This window comes from Hoplias malabaricus, chromosome 2 (genome assembly GCF_029633855.1).
Source record: "Hoplias malabaricus isolate fHopMal1 chromosome 2, fHopMal1.hap1, whole genome shotgun sequence".
Lineage (NCBI taxonomy): Eukaryota > Metazoa > Chordata > Actinopteri > Characiformes > Erythrinidae > Hoplias > Hoplias malabaricus.
The window spans coordinates 59161184-59182718 of NC_089801.1; the positions used below are offsets into that span (position 1 = coordinate 59161184).

Below are 21535 nucleotides of genomic sequence, written 5' to 3' on the forward strand. Positions count from 1 at the left end.
TTTCTGCCTTATATCCAGTGTTTCCATGTAGGCTCTGGACCTATCATGACCCTGAACTGGATAAATTCTTAGAGACAATGAATGAATGAATCCCCCAGTTATTTACACACACTCTCATGTTGTTGACTCTGTACTGCTCTGTTTCAGAAGAGTGCTCTACTGCCATCTACAGCAGGAAGAGAGTAACACAGCAATAAAATCAATGTATGAAAAACACTCCCTTTAACCTCATCAAAAGCTGCTCAGTGGGTTCATTACATAAAAGTATTCATGTTTAATGTGCACTCAATGGCCAGATATTTCTGGAATCTTTCTGAAAGGACAGTATTAACCAGGAGTTTGTCTCAATTTGCAACAGTAACAGATTCACTCTTCTGAGACGGATTTACAACAGATGATAACATAGTAATTAATAAAATAATATAGCAATAAATGCTTCTGTTTTAGATATCGTTTAATAATAATCCAGAAACAAAATAATGTTAAAACAATTACAAAATATTTACTAGAAACTCATAAGCATAAGTTCTTATTTACATCATAGTATTTCACATAAAAGCTATAACCAAAAGCTTTAATCTCATTAATTACAACACATTATTCCACAGTTAGTTCTGTCCTTGTTCTGTGGTTGTACTGTGGCTTACAAGTGAGTGTGGGGGGTGAGGTCTCTGGAGACCAAAGAGTTAAAAATGCTTAATAAATATTTATAATTCTAAAACAGAAGGAATTTTGCAAGAAAATAATGACAATAAAATGCTTCATGTATGAACTGACCCTGCATCAGTTTATCAGAGGCCCTGTTAATGTTCTGAAGCTGAAGGAGGTGAAAGAGAAGATGGCGACAGAGCGATGAATGATGTGACTGTACACAAAACACCAACATCAAATCCTCCACTAGATTTGGAGTTGCACTTCCTGTGACACCTACCATCTGTCCAGTGAGTGGAACAAAGGTGGTCTGAGTGTTAAAGCACAGTGGGAGTAGTGGGGGGCAGGAAGTGAGACTGAGTAAGAGTACATGTACAAAGAGGAGACAAGGTGGTAATGGGAGCAGAGTTTAGACTCTGGTAGACTGAATCTGATTGGTTGGTGTTGGGGTTTAGACTCTGGTAGACTGAATCTGATTGGTTGATGTTAGGGTTTAGACTCTGGTAGACTGAATCTGATTGGTTGGTGTTGGGGTTTAGACTCTGGTAGACTGAATCTGATTGGTTGGTGTTGGAGTTTAGACTCTGGTAGACTGAATCTGATTGGTTGGTGTTTGATTGAAGAGGGGTCGGAGTTAAATCAATTGTGTTATTATCTTAAATCTGAAACAAAGACAAGTTTTGATTTTAAGTGAAAATGTAATAAATATCAGAAATAACTAGATGAGAAAATTAGACGAACAGGTGTTTAGAAGATGTCACTTTGCACACACATCTATTGAAGATCTTGTCATAGTCTCTGGAGCTGTTGATACACACAACGTAAACATTGAATACTGAATATATTTGTAATAAATACAATATAAAAATTTGATTCCTAATGTATATACATACATTATTATTTTACCTTTGCTCTTTATTTTGCAGTAGACTGCTGTAATCACGACAAGAGCAAGCAGGAATACACTGGCACCAAGGAAGGGGTACACAACCACACTTGAAAAACCTTGAAACACACACACACACACACACACACACACACACACACACACACACACACACACACACACACACTGCTTTTGGTGTTTCTCAGTGTGAGACTTAGGCACTTCAACAGTTCCCTGAATTAATCATAAATGATCACAGTCATACATCCTCCTCTCTGATTTCTCCTCAGATCTGTGACTTATTTTTTATGACACCAGCTGATCACATTTGACATGGGAAATGTGTGAAAGAGGGAGTTATTACCGTATTCTTCATCAGAGGTTGTTTCTGTCGGGGTTGAAGTGATCATGTATGTTGCTGCTGTGATGTGTGTTGTTGTACTTGGAGATTCAGTTGTTGTTTCTATCAAATGTTAAAAAATAGGAAATCAACATATTCAGATCATGTACAAAATACACAATGTCAGTTTCATTCCATTTGCTGAAAACTAACTCAGCATGGTCTTCCTCACTCCAACTTTTCACTTACTTTTAGTCTGAGAATGCCAGATTCAACTTAGTATCATTAGTGAAGTGTGTAATACACACGTCAACCAGCACTGAGTAATGTGACAGTGTCAGGTTTGTGCCACTGCAGCTCGAAATGCAGATAATGCTACTAAACCCAAATCTTGTTCTCCAAAGCCAGACTTGAAGAGCCCTGTGGTGCAGGAAATCACAGCTCTGGCTGCAAACTGTGTATAGTAGAACAAGAGTCCCAGCATCTAGCACCAAACTCTATGCTCTCCTCTGTGGTTAACCACATTCTCAGGTTCTCAGGTTTCCACCTTTGTCTGTAGCCAGAACTGGCTTCCAGTTTTCAGTGGGACCCTCTGATTCACTTTGCTCCTCCGAGCCACTACAGAGCTCCAAGTGTGCTTCTACAGTCCATGAAGCACTGCTTGTCCACTTTGGACAAGACAGTAGGTAAGCCTCAGTGCATTGTCAGGGGCTGGCCACAGATTCAGATCTGTGAATATTTAAAGGTCTTCAAGAGAAGAAGTGTAAAGCGTCCCTGGGTTTGTGAAAGGCGCTATTTAAATTAAACTAATTCTTCTTCTTCTTCTTCTTCTCATTATTATTATTATTATTATTATTATTATTTATGTGATAAAAAGTGAGTTTCTAAGCGTACAATTTATGTTGAAAAGAAGAATAACAGATGTGCCACCAGGCCGAAGTATAAATAATGAATATAGTTATAACACAACTTGAATTATTGAGGGTTTGCTTACCCTTTAAAAGCAAAAGAGTAGAGGGTTTGTTTTTAGAGTTTATAGACCCTGTATTGCTGACTATATGATCTCCTTTGATTTCTGGTTGAATATGTGCCTTATTTTCCTTCCTTCATGGTTCAGACCTCAGGTTTGATAAGATTGAGATTTCTTAGTATAAACTATAAAAGATCTCACCAGTGACCTGTAGCTGAAATTCTCTGAAGTAGGAGTAGTAAGTAACAAACTTTTTCCTCTTTGCTCCACAGCTGTAAACCACTCCGTCTTCTTTTCTCACATCACTGAGCTCCACTCTGAAAACTTTAGATTTTCTGTCGTCAAAGATGGAGAACCTGCCATGCTGTTCTTTCTCTGAATCTTTTTCAGTGTAAATGATTGATCTAAAATCAGTCAGATTTTTGAAGCTGATTAATCTCTTCCTGCTGACTGTAAACTCTGGTGGATATTTACAGCTCATAGTGAATGTGTCTCCCAGAAAAACGGTCTTTCTTTCTTTCCTCCCAAAAGAAGCATCTGTCAAATAAATGAACAAAGAAACACACACAGTTGCTTCATTAGTGTTTCAGCCTGAGAGCGACGCCTCCTCATAGTTTACACATGAAGACAGCTCCAAACGTTTGTAGACACCTCTCTTTCTACACTTTCTACTACAGATAGGGAGGAGGTGTTCAGGGGAACATTATTTAATGTGGTGTTTGTAATCATAAATTAAACATACATTTATTGTCAGTGCAGAACAAGCAATACACCTGTGATGCAGTGGAAACACACACACACACACACACACACACACACACACCACGAGTGTAGAAAATATGCCACAGAGTGTTTCCTCATAGTAAAAGAAATGTTGGACAAGATGGTGTCTACAAACACTTGAGTCTCTATTATGTGTGTAATAATTTTAATAGCTTAATGAGACCTTCTCACCTGTTATAACTGACAGCTGAATATCTTTTTCACTCTTTTTCTTTCCAACTGTAAATCTGTAAAACCCAGAGTCCTGTGGGGTCAGATCTCTGATTAAAAACACAAACCTCCCCTCTGCATTTGAATACATCCTTAGTCTTCCTTCACTGACACTGCTGCTTCTCGTCTGATCCGTCATTAGATAAATACAGCCAACCTTTTCCACTCTGCACACAGACCTTGTTCTGTTTGTATCCCACTGGAGAGCAGGGTATATAAGAACACTTCCTCCTGAATATCCGATCACATCACAGTCACACCCTGGGCCTGAACATCACAACAGAAACAGTACTGTAAACAACGATGAACACACGCAGAACCAGCATAATTCACTCAAAGCACAGGCAGACACTAGTAGTTTCCTTGTTACAAATACAATGTCAGCATAAAACAACAGCATGCATAGCATCTGAAATAATATGTTTACTGAAGTAAAACAAACAAATACGTCATTGGCTGCATGCTAGGAAGAAGGGTATTGCTGTAGTCCACAACACTTTCTTACCGTATGATCAAAAATCAAATTAGGGTCTTTCTTCACACTTTAACTGGAGCATATGGAAACGGTTAGGAGCACATGCCCACTGTTAGCTTGCAGGTGGGAGATACAAGCTCACCCAAGAACTGTGCTTGCACACAACTTGAAAATAATAGGGATTACATTTTTAATATTAAATTACGTACAATATCCAAACTCTCATAATAACAGTGATTAGAAATAAAATATCTGACCTGAGATCATGTGGAGGACAAGAATGATGAAGAAGAGCTTCATCCTGAACTGAAGAATCTGTCTCTTTTCTTCTCTTCTCTGCTCTTATGTGGCTATATCTACTTTGACAGTTTTCTTCCTGTGGCTATTTCTGTTTCTGCGCCCACACTGTTGAGACACTGATATCTGAGTTCACTTCCCTTCACAAGTGAATATAATTTAGTGGAAAGTCAAAATTGTCACAAAGCTCCTCCCCCAGGACCACTGCCCAATTAAAGTAAAGAGAAAGAGCTCTTGACGTGTCGCTCAGATCCTGCAGTGCCCCAAATAATGAACTGACCACAGTCCTAGGTTTAATCATGAGAAATGTGTCCATGCATTAAAACAGGACTAAAAGTTCAGTCTCTCATGTGTTCATCTCAGACCTTCCTCCTGACCAGCCACTTCATTACAAACACCACCTTCCTTTTTTCCTCTACCCGACCCTTCTCTCTCTCTCTCTCTCTTTCTCTCTCTCTCAATGTTCTGAGATGCTTAGTGGTGTATCTTTAGACGTGATCATGGTGTTTGTTTAGAGAAATTTTGCAAAATTGAGGGAACACTTTTTTAAGTTCTGACAGCATGATATAATCGTCTAAACAGACAGTGCATGAAGCTGGTATTAACTCCACTTTAAAGATGTAATCAGTAATTTCTATCAAAACAGAAGTGCTATCAATGTTAAGAGATAAGGACACACAGCAGAAACTGGTGGAGAACCAGCAACTGTGCCTCCCTCCCTCCACAGTATTCACCCATAATTGTTTTAAAATAACATGATACAGAATAATAATTTTGGCAACATCTAACAGACAGGAGACAACACATCAGACAGTTGAAGACAATCACAAGGATGTTGTTAGCAGAAATTACTGGGGAGACATTGTACCCAATCTGAACCTTGATTGGGGAAAAACCTACAGTAAAAACAAATATTACTGTAATGTCCACAAAAGAAAAACCAGTGGAATCTGTCATTCTAAAGCAACACAACACACACACACACACACACACACACATTCACACATCTTATTTCTGTCAATGACTCTAATATCACTAGTTCTGAGACTGTTGTAGTAAAGTTATGATTATGTACTAGTTTCTGTGACCTATTTTAGTGATTGTGTCTAAAGAGAAAGTGTTGTAATCCACCATTGTGTCTTTTTACTGATTTTAGGCATAATTAATATGAACACGTGTCAATGGAGTGACATTTTTACTGATGAATTCACATAAAATAAAAAAAAGACAAATAACTGATACATATTCCCAAATTCCTAAATCATTTCCACCCATTGTTTATTTTTTACAATGATTTTGTTCATTTCTTTCAAGTTTGACAGTGGAACCTAAACTGACTGAGATCGTATTAGTGCCTGCTGTAGACCTGCAGTTCTAATGTCAATAGGATGTGTTTATCTCAGTCCCCTGTGGTTTGAAAAGTGTGCTGAATTTCCTGCTCTTGGTGGGTGACTGACCTTATCAGCTTATGACTGCACTCCTACAGAAGACTGCAGTGGTGACATGAATCCATACTGCACTGGATTGTTGATGTTGTCCCCACACTTCACTGACCAGCACCATGTGGACACTGACCCAGAGTGGACTCTCAGCCCCACACTGAGGGGGAGAACACAGTGTCCATTAGACAATATGATGGTGGATAACACCTTTCTTCATCAACCTCTACCAGCCTGTGTCAGAAACACTCTGCTGTCCCCTACAGCACAGGGTGTGTAACTGAGGAAGCTTAGAGCATGACTTTAGATTCAGGTCCCATTTTGTACTTTAGTGTCTCAGATAAACCTGTTATTAGACAAGAACACCCTCTGTGTAACTACAGTGTAACTAATGGTGATTATTCACAGTTACAGGTGAGACACAATGAGTACAGTAGGTACAACTTTAGATTCAATTATTTGTTTTGACTTTAGATGAGTGGATTGTAACCGTCATTCTCCAAAATGTTTCAATATTTATTTATTTTAAAGAAAGTTAGAGATTGGAACGGATGCCCTTCCCAACAAAACCATCCCTAATTATCCAGGCTTTGGGACCAGCACTGCAACACGATGCATACCAGTGGCTAGCTACACACACACACACACACACACACACACACACTTACACCTGTGGATACTTTTGAGTTGTCAGTCCACCTACCAACATGTGTTTTTGGACTGTGGGAGGAAACCGGAGCACCCGGAGGAAACCCACGCGGACACGGGGAGAACACACCAAACACCACACAGACAGTCACCTGGAGCGGGACTCAAACCTACAACCTCCAGGTCCCTGGAGCTGTGACAGAGGCAGCACCTGCTGCACCACAGTGCCATCACTATTTTATCTAATAAAATAAAACAATAAATAAAAAAAGACATCATTCATAAGAAAGAGCTTAGAATTTTATTGTCAAATGTGAGAAAATAAATCAAGACAAACCACAGGTATCAAATGATTAATGAAGTGAAGACACAGATGTTGAGAACATATTTACAGATGATTACAGAAAGTGACCTGAATAAAGGGGTAATATGACTCTAACTACATCAGGTGACATGTCTGACTGTAGCATAGTCACATGAGACTTGTTCCTTGGTGAGAGATGCTGTGGTGTCAGTGGTAGAGTCAATAGAGCTGAAATTCAGTGTGGAGTACATCAGACTGCAGAATCAGAGAGACTTATGGGTAAATGAGCTGTGGAATAAACGGGGTCTGAAAGGTCACCAAGGCAGTTTTGGGGGTCTTTAATCTCTTCATATTCAGCATCAGCCAGACGAGCCTGAGAGAGTGAATTAGAGTCAGTGAGTGGTGTGTAAGGAGCTTCATTTTGAGGGAAACACTTTTTTGGCTGCAATCAGGCTTCCATGTTTACTATTGCTCTGATACATCTCTTTGGTTTCTGTATCTGAGCACGTTCATAAACTAAACTGAATAATGACAATAATGATGTGTGACTCACGTAGACTCATGGTTTTCTCGTGCTGAGATTGCTTACGGTCCACAGATTACAGTTTACATCCAGTCAAATTCATTAACGTCAGTTCTATAAAAAACTACAGATCTGCTTTGATGTTTAAAGCAGTAGTAGGATCAAGATGGCGCCGGTGTGTGTGGCTGGCCATCTGCTGCTCTCACTTTGCCTTGTGTTGTTAGTGTTGCTAAGCTTTGGCACTTCACATGTGAAGTCTCTACTGGTGTATGATCGCCAGTTTCTCCTGGATCTTAGATATAATACCTGTGATGTAGGTGTTTTTAATCATAGTGGACAGAATCCTCTGCCCCCGCACCTATCGGGTATTCCGAATCACCTGCGCCGGGCCTCGGCCCAAACAATTCAGCGAAAGCGTCGCCGCGGTAAACGTGGCGGTCGGCTAGTGAAACTAAAGGTCTACCTCTCACAATCGTCATCCAGTTCCCGGCCACGACGTGGATTATCCCCTCAATTCGTGGTGTCCTGGCGTTTCCTGGAGCCCATCAGCATCTCCCTGGTACCTGTCATCGGCCTGGATGAGGGATCCCGTCCCCGCCGCCCCTGCTTTTCCCGGCTCCGCGAGCGTGGGGTGAATCCCCGCAACCTGAGGACGCCGCTTCGTGCTCCTAATCTGTCTAAAGCACAGGCCTCAGCTCCTGCCAGGATCGGCCTTGTGAACGCCAGATCACTGGCAAATAAAACTTTTATCCTGAGGGACTTCTTCTCTTCTCAAAGCCTGGATTTTCTTTTTGTGACAGAGACTTGGATTGGTGCTGGTGAGTACAGTGCTCTCGTTGAACCTCTGCCGGCTCGCTGTGGTTATTTTAATACCCCGCGGACGTCAGGTCGGGGAGGAGGAACGGCGACTGTTTTTAAAAATAATTTTAAATGTAAACAACGCGCTGTATCACCCTCATTTTCCAGTTTTGAAGTCACTTTATTTGAGGTGGGCCGCTCTGACCCGGTGCTGTGTGCTGTCATCTATCGACCCCCTAAATACAATAAGGATTTCATAAATTAGTTTTCTGATTTTCTGGCGGGACATATGCCGAAATATGACCGCATCCTTATCGTCGGGGCCTTTAACATTCACGTCTGCTGTCCAGATAAACCGCTGGTGAAGGACTTTGTTAACATCATTGACTCTTTTAATTTAGTGCAGTATGTGTCCGGGCCCACACATGAACATGGACACACCTTAGACCTTGTTCTGTCTTATGGGTTGTCTGTGTTCAATTTAGAGATCCATGATGGTGGGTTTTCTGATCACATGCCTGTTGTATTTGATGCTGCTTTTAAACCTTGCGCTCCTGCTCGGCTTGGTCGGAGTTTTAACTCTTTCACTGCCGGTCAGTTCACCTGCGCTTTCGACCAGCTTTGTCCTCTTCCTGACTCAGCCACTGTTAATACGGAGGAGCTCAGCTCCTGGTTTCACTCCTCCTGCCGAATCATACTGGACTCAGTGGCTCCATTAAGAACTAAACAGCCCAAAGTTAAACCTGAGCCCTGGTTCAATGACCGAGCGCGTGCAGCAAAGCAGAAGTGTCGCAGAGCTGAACGCCGATGGAAAAAGAATATGCTGCAGGTTTCATTTCAAATGTTAAAAGACTGCTGGCGTTCTTACCAGAGCACTATCAAAGAGGCTAAGAGAGAACACTTGTCAAATATTATTATGGCAAATTGTCATAAGCCACGTGTGTTATTTAAAACCATTGACTCTGTTCTTAAGGCCCCTCAGCCTGTCTGTTTGGAAGCATCTCCTGACATGTGTAATGACTTTCTGCACTTTTTTATTGATAAGATTGTTACTGCAAGAGCTCTTATCACAGCTCCTGCTGTTGACCCCTTTGACTCTGCCCCTCGCTTGGCTGTGTTTGATAGGTTTGAGCCGGTGACTCTGTCGCACTTGGAGGATGTGGAGGGCCATTTAAAGCCCTCAGGTTCTCCTTGTGATGTTTTGCCTCCTCACTTTCTTAAAGAGATTTTTCATACTCTAGGGCAGCAGGTTCTGGCCATTATTAACAGCAGTCTGTCTTCTGGTGTTCTTCCTGTGAGTTTTAAACATGCTGTAGTACAACCCCTGCTCAAGAAACCTGGCCTCGACCATACAGTATTGGCTAATTATAGGCCTATTTCCAAGCTGCCTTTTATTTCAAAGATCTTGGAGAAAGTTGTTTATGCTCAACTGAAATTATTTTTGGATGAGCATAATATTCTGGAGGTTTTTCAGTCTGGTTTTAAAACCTTGCATAGTACAGAGTCAGCGTTGCTCAGGGTTTTTAATGACATTCTCCTGGCCAATGATTCTGGGGACCATGCAATTCTTGTCCTGCTGGATCTAACTGCTGCTTTTGACACAGTGGATCACAACATTTTAGTTTCCCGCTTGCAGCATCTAGTCGGCATTTGTGGTAGTGCTTTGGACTGGTTTAGGTCCTATCTGACGGACAGAACTTTGTGTGTGAGTTTTGCTGGCTCAGAATCCTCCTCAGCTCCCCTATCATATGGAGTTCCACAGGGCTCAATCTTAGGACCCCTCCTTTTCTCACTTTATCTGCTCCCATTGGGCTCTATCTTGAGAAAACATGGCATTGCATTTCACTGTTACGCTGACGACAGCCAGATATATGTCCCTTTGAAGAAGAAAGATGCTTTCTCAATTAAACCACTGTTGTTATGTCTCAATGACATTAAAGACTGGATGGCTTTAAATTTTTTACATTTTAACGAAAACAAAACAGAAGTGATGGTGTTTGGTCCCAGTGGTCCCTGTGAAGCCCCTCCAGTTGATTTGGGCCCCTTGACTTTGTATGTGAAGCCAACTATCTTAAATTTGGGTTTTAAGATGGACAGTGATTTTAAATTGGACCACCAAATAGGCACAGTAGTTAGGTCCAGCTTTTTCCACCTGAGGCAGCTGGCAAAGGTGAAGCCAATTCTCTCTTACGAGCACTTTCAAACAGTAATCCATGCCTTCATCACATCCCGATTGGATTACTGCAATGCACTGTATTTTGGAGTCAGCCAGTCCTCCCTCAGACGTCTCCAATTGGTGCAAAATGCTGCTGCCCGACTCTTAACGGGATCACGTAAGAGGGAACATATCACTCCCATTCTGGCCTCTCTCCACTGGTTGCCTGTGCATTTTAGAGTACATTTTAAGATTCTTTTATTTGTTTTCAAATCTTTAAATGGACTCGCCCCACCTTACCTCACTGAGCTGCTACACCCCCACGTCTCTGCTCGGTGCCTCAGGTCAGCTGATCAGCTGCTCCTGGAGGTGCCGAGGTCAAAACGTAAGCTCAGAGGAGATAGAGCTTTTTCAATTGCTGCACTGAAACTGTGGAATAGCCTACCATTACAGATTAGGCAGGCTTCTTCACTTTCGGTTTTTAAATCTTATCTTAAAACCCATTTTTATTCCTTGGCTTTCAACTCAGCATGAGACGTTTGTTTTCTTTTATTAATTTTATTAGTGTTGTTTTTATTTAAGTTATTTATTTTTCATTATTGGTTATTTTATTTTGTTTTAGTTTGTTTTATAAACATCTTTTGTACAGCACTTTGTTTTAACTGTTGGTGTTTTTTAAAGTGCTCTATAAATAAAGTTGAGTTGAGTTGAGTTGAGTTGAGTTTAATTATACTCACTGTCTGATGGAGTGTGGAGCCTCTGTCAGAGTTATTCATGTAGGAATCTGGGCCTAAAAAATACACAGAAAAAATCATAATTAATATATAATACCTGCAATGCCAATATGAATTAATATGAATTAAATGACACATATAAAATGACAAATATATAAACATTAAATAATGTTATTGATTGTTTAAGATGTAAGCAGTCACTGGAAATAATTTGAACACTGCTTTTGCTTCTAGCCTCATCATCTCTAGCCAGCACAGGGCAGTGTCTATATAATCTCTCTTGGTTCAACCGGCCTACTGTAATTTTTGTTTTATGACGACAATCACCACTGCCTAGAGTCCTTCAGAGAAATGTGGAGTGAATTCTGAGTGACTGTGGATATTTACAACTGATGTTTTCTTCTTCTCCATCATGATGAGGTTCTCCTTCCACCATCTGGATCTGTCAGTTATAAAAACCACGATCAGAACAATGACATTACTGGTTTACTTACAAAATCAATGCTATATTCTGATATTTTTCAAACCACAACTGCAGGAGAGTTTACCTGTGCTCACAGGATGCAAAGTGTTTTTGTTCCAGTTGTTGTGCAACAAATGTGGAAATAAATATAGTTAATGTGTATAAGATGAAGCTTAATCTTTGTCGATCACAATAATATTGCAAAATTCAGTCTTTAAATTGGCCTCAAACATGTAACAAATGTAGCTATAAAAAATTGAACTGAAAATGTCAAGGATGAGTCCAAGAGAGAGAGAGAGAGAGAGAGAGAGAGAGAGAGAGAGAGAGAGAGAAAGAGAGAGAGAGAGACCAAGATCAAGCCCAAATGAGAGCAAGTTAATAAACTGCTGTAGTGATGGAGATACTCACTTTTCTCTACATTCAGTTCCACAGCTGTGGCATTGAGTACACTGCAGCTGATATGAACTACACACTGGTACTCTCCAGAATCTTCTACTGTGAGGTTTGTGATCATCACAGAAAAAAATGCAGCCCTGGTGTCATCAAATAGTGAGAATCTTCCTGAATTCACCCACTCAGTTTTACCTTCTGTCTTGATGTGGACAGCACAGTTTGGCACTGAACTCTTACAGAAAGACTTTGTGTTTGATGTGTATTGTTTCTCATATCTGCACTTGATGAGGACTCCTCCTCCTGAAAATCCTTTCACTCTCCTGGATCCTCCAGCAGCTGCTAAAAGAGGGGGAATGTCCATGTGTCAGTGTGTTTCTTACCTGAGATCAGGCAGAGGCTCTTCTTTCTGAGTTCAGACCTCACAGATCCACACCAGCTCAACTGCACTTCACACAGATCTCAGAGCTCCTCACAATCACTTTGTCTCTGTCTCATTACCTCTCAGACCCAGTGCTACACAGAGTCTGTCTTTAGCTGTGTCCTAAATGTGCTTCAAACCAAAAATGATGATCTGATCATTAGCCACTTCCTTTATCAGCTCAGAATAAGTTTGTGCAAAGCCGCAATAGCAATGCCTCCAAGTGATTTCAGCTCAAAATAAATAGACGGTGGCTGTGAGTTGTGGTGAAACAGCGTTTGTTGAGATTAATGTTCTTTGAATGCATTTAATAGTCTATTAATTACACCAGTGTTTATCGTTTGAATATCTCATGATCCAGTGTCAAACACCTGCTCTGTGTCAAATGATACTTGCAGGAACCAGCCTTCACTCTGCCAGGAATATTCATGTTCCTGTAATTCCTCAATAATCCTGATGATGTCACTGATTCTGGTTTGAAGTCTACATCAGAAAGACTCTACCGCTACCTACAGCACTGAACGTGTAACTGAGAGCTACTGTTATGGTTTTACAGTTCTGCTTTTCTCACTGGTTAAGAGTTTAAACACACACACACACACACACACACCACCATGCCACCTCAGGTTAAACATATAAATTAATATGATAAAACACTTTATGCACAGGGTCACATTCACATACTTTCACATTTTACATTCACACGTTTAACTGTAATTATTAAAAATATTCTATTTCAGAAAATACTGAGAAACAAATGAGTCACTTTGTGATGTTTGTGTCTCACAACCTCAAATCCGCAGAAAACCACAATTTTAAATCTCGAAATTGTTCCCTTTAAAAAAGTGAAATAATGACTTGTAGAAGGTGTAGACCAGTGAAATGCTGCCGGGGCGGATCTGGAGAGATGTGACTCCCACCAGAGTTCTGTTTCTGAGCTGCGAGAGGTGACCGTCACAGAGCAAAGTAGAAATATTTGATATCAGCGATTCCCTTTTCAATCTGATACTAAGTAAAATTCAGGCTGGTATCGGCAACACAGATCCGATACCGATACTTTGTGCAAATACACCTAATGTGTCTGGTAAATCTAAAAAAAGGAGTGTATTTCAACTCATAGCTTCATATGTAATTTACTTTAAATGATACATTCTTTAGGGAAACGTACCTGAATAACACATTACTCCATACTGAGCTCATGCAGGTATTTTTTGAAGCATGTATTTATTTCACAACAGTATTAATAAATTTGAACTAATCCAAAATAAACAGTGCTTAGCTCCACTTAAAACTCCACATGTTCTCCCTATGTACTTGGATAGTGCCGGTTTGCAGCACTGAAGGACCCCACCAGAGACTGAAGAGAGACAGAGCTGAAATAGCTCCACACATGACTCTGTTTACACTCTGCCATTGTGTCTATCTACAGACTGAGTGACTGACTGCCACTGTGGAAGCAAAAGTAGTTCCCATTATATCATTTAGAAAAGATCTCAATAGATCAGTTACATTCCACTGAGTTCCTGAAGTATCAAAATGATCAATATTTTGATTTGAGAATCGATTTTAGAGCATAAAGGTCTGGTATCAGAGGTATCAATATTTCAATATCGATCCACACTAGAGCTAAGACGGTAAAACAGTTCATCAAGTTTGTACGAAACTCTCCTCAGCACTCTCAGTTTTATTTGTCTGCGGTGTTATTGCCAAAGGACATTTTCAGACCCTTGAAGGGAGCTCACAGGGAGAGGGGAAGTTTGAAATATTCATTCATTCATTGTCTGTAACCATTATGCAGTTCAGGGTCGCGGTGTGTCAGGAGCCTACCCGGAATCACTGAGCACAATGCAGGAACACACCGTGCCGCCTAGAAATATCCAGGCCACATTTAAATCTCTCATTGGTTGAGATGCTCTGGTTGTTGTGGCTGTGGCAGTGATATTGCAGTGTGCTCTGTTTTAGATTTTACTTTAGATCAACAACTGTTTGTACAAATATATGGAATCAGGTGAGTTTACTTTAAACACTAGAGTAATCTGTCTGTGAAGGTATTTTCAATCATTTTCAGACAGTGAGAATATATCAGATTACTGTCCTGTACAACATCTAACTAGTTTTTTAATCTAAACAGATATTAAATACACAGAGACTTTTATTATGGAAAATAAAAGCAAAATAAAAAGTTATTAAATTGGACTGTGATAGTAACATTACTAAAAAGTGGCATTTGGTTTAACCTCTTTTCCCTCAGTGGACTAACCATTGTCTGCCGTTTTCTTGCTGTCTGGGCTACTCTCTTTATAGTGCACTTGGGAGGTTGTAATATTTTGTCCAGTAGGAAATGTTGATCCCAACTGAGGCCCAGTCTACAACTTTTTAGATGTGTGTCTTGTACTGTGTAATTAATTAAGAGATTAATTAATTGTCCTATGCAGGGAGTAGGGAGTGTGAGTGTGTGGTGCCCTGTGATGTACTGGCATTCCCTACAGGGTGTGTTTCTGCCTTATATCCAGTGTTTCCATGTAGGCTCTGGACATATCATGACCCTGAACTGGATAAACTCTTGGAGACAATGAATGAATGAATCCCCCAGTTATTTACACACACTCTCATGGTGTTGACTCTGTACTGCTCTGTTTCAGAAGAGTGCTCTACTGCCATCTACAGCAGGAGGAGAGTAACACAGCAATAAAATCAATGTATGACAAACACTCCCTTTAACCTCATCAAAAGCTGCTCAGTGGGTTCATTACATAAAAGTATTCATGTTTAATGTGCACTCAATGGCCAGATATTTCTGGAATCTTTCTGAAAGGACAGTATTAATCAGGAGTTTGTCTCTATTTGCAACAGTAACAGATTCACTCTTCTGAGACGGATTTACAACAGATGATAACATAGTAATAAAATAATATAGCAATAAATGCTTCTGTTTTAGATATCGTTTAATAATAATCCAGAAACAAAATAATGTTAAAACAATTACAAAATATTTACTAGAAACTCATAAGCATAAGTTCTTATTTACATCATAGTATTTCACATAAAAGCTATAACCAAAAGCTTTAATCTCATTAATTACAACACATTATTCCACAGTTAGTTCTGTCCTTGTTCTGTGGTTGTACTGTGGCTTACAAGTGAGTGTGGGGGGTGAGGTCTCTGGAGACCAAAGAGTTACAAAAGCTTTATAAATATTTATAATTCTAAAACAGAAGGAATTTTGCAAGAAAATAATGACAAGAAAATGCTTCATGTGTGTTGTTTTTTTCAGGGGCTTTGTCAGTTCTCAAGGTGTGTTCACTATGATCTGACCCTGCATCAGTTTATCAGAGGCCCTGGTAATGTTCTGAAGCTGAAGGAGGTGAAAGAGAAGATGGCGACAGAGCGATGAATGATATGACTGTACACAAAACACCAACATCAAATCCTCCACTAGATTTGGAGCTGCACTTCCTGTGACACCATTCCAGTGAGTGGAACAAAGGTGGTCTGAGTGTTAAAGCACAGTGGGAGTAGTGAGGGGCAGGAAGTGAGACTGAGTAAGTGTACATGTACAAAGAGGAGACAAGGTGGTAATGGGAGCAGAGTTTAGACTGTGGTAGACTGAATCTGATTGGTTGGTGTTGGGGTTTAGACTCTGATAGACTGAATCTGATTGGTTTGTTTTGGGGTTTAGACTCTGGTAAACTGAATCTGATTGATTGGTGTTGGAGTTTAGACTCTGGTAGACTGAATCTGATTGGTTGGTGTTTGATTGAAGAGGGGTCGGAGTTAAATCAATTGTTTTATATTCTTTAATCTGAAACAAAGACAAGTTTTGATTTTAAGTGAAAATGTAATAAATATCAGAAATAACTAGATGAGAAAATTAGACAAACAGGTGTTTAGAAGATGTCACTTTGCACTCACATCTATTGAAGATCTTGTCATAGTCTCTGGAGCTGTTGATACACACAACGTAAACATTGAATAATGAAAATATTTGTAATAAATACAATATAAAAATTTGATTCCTAATGTATATACATACATTATTATTTTACCTTTGCTCTTTATTTTGCAGTAGACTGCTGTAATCATGGCAAGAGCAAGCAGGAATACACTGGCACCAAGGGAGGGGTACACAACCACACTTGAAAAACCTTGAAACACACACACACACACACACACACACACACACACACACACACACACTGCTTTTGGTGTTTCTCAGTGTGAGACTTAGGCACTTCAACAATTCCCTGAATTAATCATAAATGATCACAGTCATACATCCTCCTCTCTGATTTCTCCTCAGATCTGTGTCTTATTTTTTATGACACCAGCTGATCACATTTGACATGGGAAATGTGTGAAAGAGGGAGTTATTACCGTATTCTTCATCAGAGGTTGTTTCTGTCGGGGTTGAAGTGATCATGTATGTTGCTGCTGTGATGTGTGTTGTTGTACTTGGAGATTCAGTTGTTGTTTCTATCAAATGTAAAAAATGGAAAATCAATATATTCGGATCATGTACAAAATGCACAATGTCAGTTTCATTCCATTTGCTGAAACCTAACTCAGCATGGTCTTCCTCACTCCAACTTTTCACTTCCTTTTAGTCTGAGAATGCCAGATTCAACTTAGTATCATTAGTGAAGTGTGTAATACACACGTCAACCAGCACTGACTAATGTGACAGTGTCAGGTTTGTGCCACTGAAGCTCGAAATGCAGATAATGCTACTAAAACCACATCTTGTTCTCCAAAGCCAGACATGAAGAGCCCTGTGGTGCAGGAAATCACAGCTCTGGCTGCAAACTGTGTATAGTAGATCAAGAGCCCCAGCATCTAGCACCAAACTCTATGCTCTCCTCTGTGGTTAACCACATTCTCAGGTTCTCAGGTTTCCACCATTGTCTGTAGCCAGAACTGGCTTCCAGTTTCAGTGGGACCCTTTGATTCACTTTGCTCCTCCGAGCCACTACAGAGCTCCAAGTGTTCTTCTACAGTCCATGAAGCACTGCACTGTCCACTTTGAACAAGACAGTAGGTAAGCCTCAGTGCATTGTCAGGGGCTGGCCACAGATTCAGATCTGTGAATATTTAAAGGTCTTCGAGAGAAGAAGCTGCCATGTAAAGCGTCCCTGGGTTTGTGAAAGGCGCAATATAAATTGAACTAATTCTTCTTCTTCTTCTCATTATTATTATTATTATTATTATTATTATTATTATTATTATTATTATTGTTATTATTATTATTATTATTTATGTGATAAAAGGTGAGTTCCTAAACGTACAATTTATGTTGAAAATAAGAATAACAGATGTGCTACCAGGCCGAAATATAAATAATGAATATAGTTATAACACAACTTGAATTATTGAGGGTTTGCTTACCCTTTAAAAGCAAAAGAGTAGATGGTTTGTTTTTAGAGTTTATAGACCCTGTATTGCTGACTATATGATCTTCTTTGATTTCTGGTTGAATATGTGCCTTATTTTCCTTCCTTCATGGTTCAGACCTCAGGTTTGATAAGAATGAGATTTCTTAGTGTAAATAATAAAAGATCTCACCAGTGACCTGTAGCTGAAATTCTCTGAAGTAGGAATAGTAAGTAACAAACTTGATTGTCTTCTTTGCTCCACAGCTGTAAACCACTCCGTCTTGTTTTCTCACATCACTGAGCTCCACTCTGAAAACTTTAGATTTTCTGTCGTCAAAGATGGAGAACCTGCCATGCTGTTCTTTCTCTGAATCTTTTTCAGTGTAAATGAGTGATCTAAAATCAGTCAGATTTTTGAAGCTGATTAATCTCTTCCTGCTGTCTGTAAACTCTGGTGGATAGTTACAGCTCATAGTGAATGTGTCTCCCAGAAAAACTGTCTTTCTTTCTTTCCTCCCAAAAGAAGCATCTGTCAAATAAATGAAGAGACACACACAGTTGCTTCATTAGTGTTTCAGCCTGAGAGCGACGCCTCCTCATAGTTTACACATGAAGACAGCTCCAAACGTTTGTAGACACATCTCTTTCTACACTTTCTACTACAGATAGGGAGGAGGTGTTCAGGGGAACATTATTTAATGTGGTGTTTGTAATCATAAATTAAACATACATTTATTGTCAGTGCAGAACAAGCAATACACCTGTGGTGCAGTGGAAACACACACACACACACACACACCACGAGTGTAGAAAATATGCCACAGAGTGTTTCCTCATAGTAAAAGAAATGTTGGACAAGATGGTGTCTACAAACACTTGAGTCTATATCATGTGTGTAATAATTTTAACAGCTTAATGAAACATTCTCACCTGTTATAACTGACAGCCGAATATCTTTTTCACTCTTTTTCTTTCCAACTGTAAATCTGTAAAACCCAGAGTCCTGTGGGGTCAGATCTCTGATTAAAAACACAAACCTCCCCTCTGCATTTGAATACATCCTTAGTCTTCCTTCACTGACACTGCTGCTTCTCGTCTGATCCGTCATTAGATTAACACAGCCACCCTTTTCCACTCTGCACACAGACCTCGTTCTGTTTGTATCCCACTGGAGAGCAGGGTATATAAGAACACTTCCTCCTGAATATCCGATCACATCACAGTCACACCCAGGGCCTGAACATCACAACAGAAACAGTACTGTAAACAACGATGAACACACACAGAACCAGCATAATTCACTCAAAGCACAGGCAGACACTAGTAGTTTCCTTGTTACAAATACAATGTCAGCATAAAACAACAGCATGCATAGCATCTGAAATAATATGTTTACCAAAGTAAAACAAACAAATACGTCATTGGCTGCATGCTAGGAAGAAGGGTATTGCTGTAGTCCACAACACTTTCTTACCGTATGATCAAAAATCAAATTAGGGTCTTTCTTCACACTTTAACTGGAGCATATGGAAACGGTTAGGAGCACATGCCCACTGTTAGCTTGCAGGTGGGAGATACAAGCTCACCCAAGAACTGTGCTTGCACACAACTTGAAAATAATAGGGATTACATTTTTAATATTAAATTACGTACAATATCCAAACTCTCATAATAACAGTGATTAGAAATAAAATATCTGACCTGAGATCATGTGGAGGACAAGAATGATGAAGAAGAGCTTCATCCTGAACTGAAGAATCTGTCTCTTTTCTTCTCTTCTCTGCTCTTATGTGGCTATATCTACTTTGACAGTTTTCTTCCTGTGGCTATTTCTGTTTCTGCGCCCACACTGTTGAGACACTGATATCTGAGTTCACTTCCCTTCACAAGTGAATATAATTTAGTGGAAAGTCAAAATTGTCACAAAGCTCCTCCCCCAGGACCACTGCCCAATTAAAGTAAAGAGAAAGCGCTCTTGACGTGTCGCTCAGATCCTGCAGTGCCCCGAATAATGAACTGACCACAGTCCTAGGTTTAATCATGAGAAATGTGTCCATGCATTAAAACAGGACTAAAAGTTCAGTCTCTCATGTGTTCATCTCAGACCTTCCTCCTGACCAGCCACTTCATTACAAACACCACCTTCCTTTTTTCCTCTACCCGACCCTTCTCTCTCTCTCTCTCTCTTTCTCTCTCTCTCAATGTTCTGAGATGCTTAGTGGTGTATCTTTAGACGTGATCATGGTGTTTGTTTAGAGAAATTTTGCAAAATTGAGGGAACACTTTTTTAAGTTCTGACAGCATGATATAATCGTCTAAACAGACAGTGCATGAAGCTGGTATTAACTCCACTTTAAAGATGTAATCAGTAATTTTTTATCAAAACAGAAGTGCTATCAATGTTAAGAGATAAGGACACACAGCAGAAACTGGTGGAGAACCAGCAACTGTGCCTCCCTCCCTCCACAGTATTCACCCATAATTGTTTTAAAATAACATGATACAGAATAATAATTTTGGCAACATCTAACAGACAGGAGACAACACATCAGACAGTTGAAGACAATCACAAGGATGTTGTTAGCAGAAATTACTGGGGAGACATTGTACCCAATCTGAACCTTGATTGGGGAAAAACCTACAGTAAAAACAAATATTACTGTAATGTCCACAAAAGAAAAACCAGTGGAATCTGTCATTCTAAAGCAACACAACACACACACACACACACACACACACATTCACACATCTTATTTCTGTCAATGACTCTAATATCACTTGTTCTGAGACTGTTGTAGTAAAGTTATGATTATGTACTAGTTTCTGTGACCTATTTTAGTGATTGTGTCTAAAGAGAAAGTGTTGTAATCCACCATTGTGTCTTTTTACTGATTTTAGGCATAATTAATATGAACACGTGTCAATGGAGTGACATTTTTACTGATGAATTCACATAAAATAAAAAAAAGACAAATAACTGATACATATTCCCAAATTCCTAAATCATTTCCACCCATTGTTTGTTTTTTACAATGATTTTGTTCATTTCTTTCAAGTTTGACAGTGGAACCTAAACTGACTGAGATCGTATTAGTGCCTGCCGTAGTCCTGCAGTTCTAATGTCAATAGGATGTGTTTATCTCAGTTCCCTGTGGTTTGAAAAGTGTGCTGAATTTCCTGCTCTTGGTGGGTGACTGACCTTATCAGCTTATGACTGCACTCCTACAGAAGACTGCAGTGATGACAAGAATTCATACTGCACTGGACTGTTGATGTTGTCCCCACACTTCACTGACCAGCACCATGTGGGCACTGACCCAGAGTGGACTCTCAGCCCCACACTGAGGGGGTGAACACAGTGTCCATTAGACAATATGATGGTGGATAACACCTTTCTTCATCAACCTCTACCAGCTTGTGTCAGAAACACTCTGCTGTCCCCTACAGCACAGGGTGTGTAACTGAGGAAGCTTAGAGCATGACTTTAGATTCAGGTCCCATTTTGTACTTTAGTGTCTCAGATAAACCTGTTATTAGACAAGAACACCCTCTGTGTAACTACAGTGTAACTAATGGTGATTATTCACAGTTACAGGTGAGACACAATGAGTACAGTAGGTACAACTTTAGATTCAATTATTTGTTTTGACTTTAGATGAGTGGATTGTAACTGTCATTC

The 21535-nt window shown here is 39.8% G+C and overlaps 1 protein-coding gene across 1 annotated transcript; it reads right to left on the reverse strand.

The window, feature by feature from the left end:
- Positions 1-15563: 15563 nt before the first annotated feature.
- LOC136677375 (uncharacterized) lies at positions 15564-18964 on the reverse strand. Its single transcript, XM_066654900.1, has 6 exons — positions 18787-18964; positions 18047-18229; positions 16862-16960; positions 16534-16632; positions 16400-16431; positions 15564-16289 (listed from the first exon to the last, which is right to left on the reverse strand). The coding sequence occupies exons 1-6, from the start codon at positions 18962-18964 to the stop codon at positions 15987-15989; spliced, it is 894 nt and encodes a 297-aa protein (XP_066510997.1). The 3' UTR covers positions 15564-15986.
- Positions 18965-21535: the final 2571 nt, after the last annotated feature.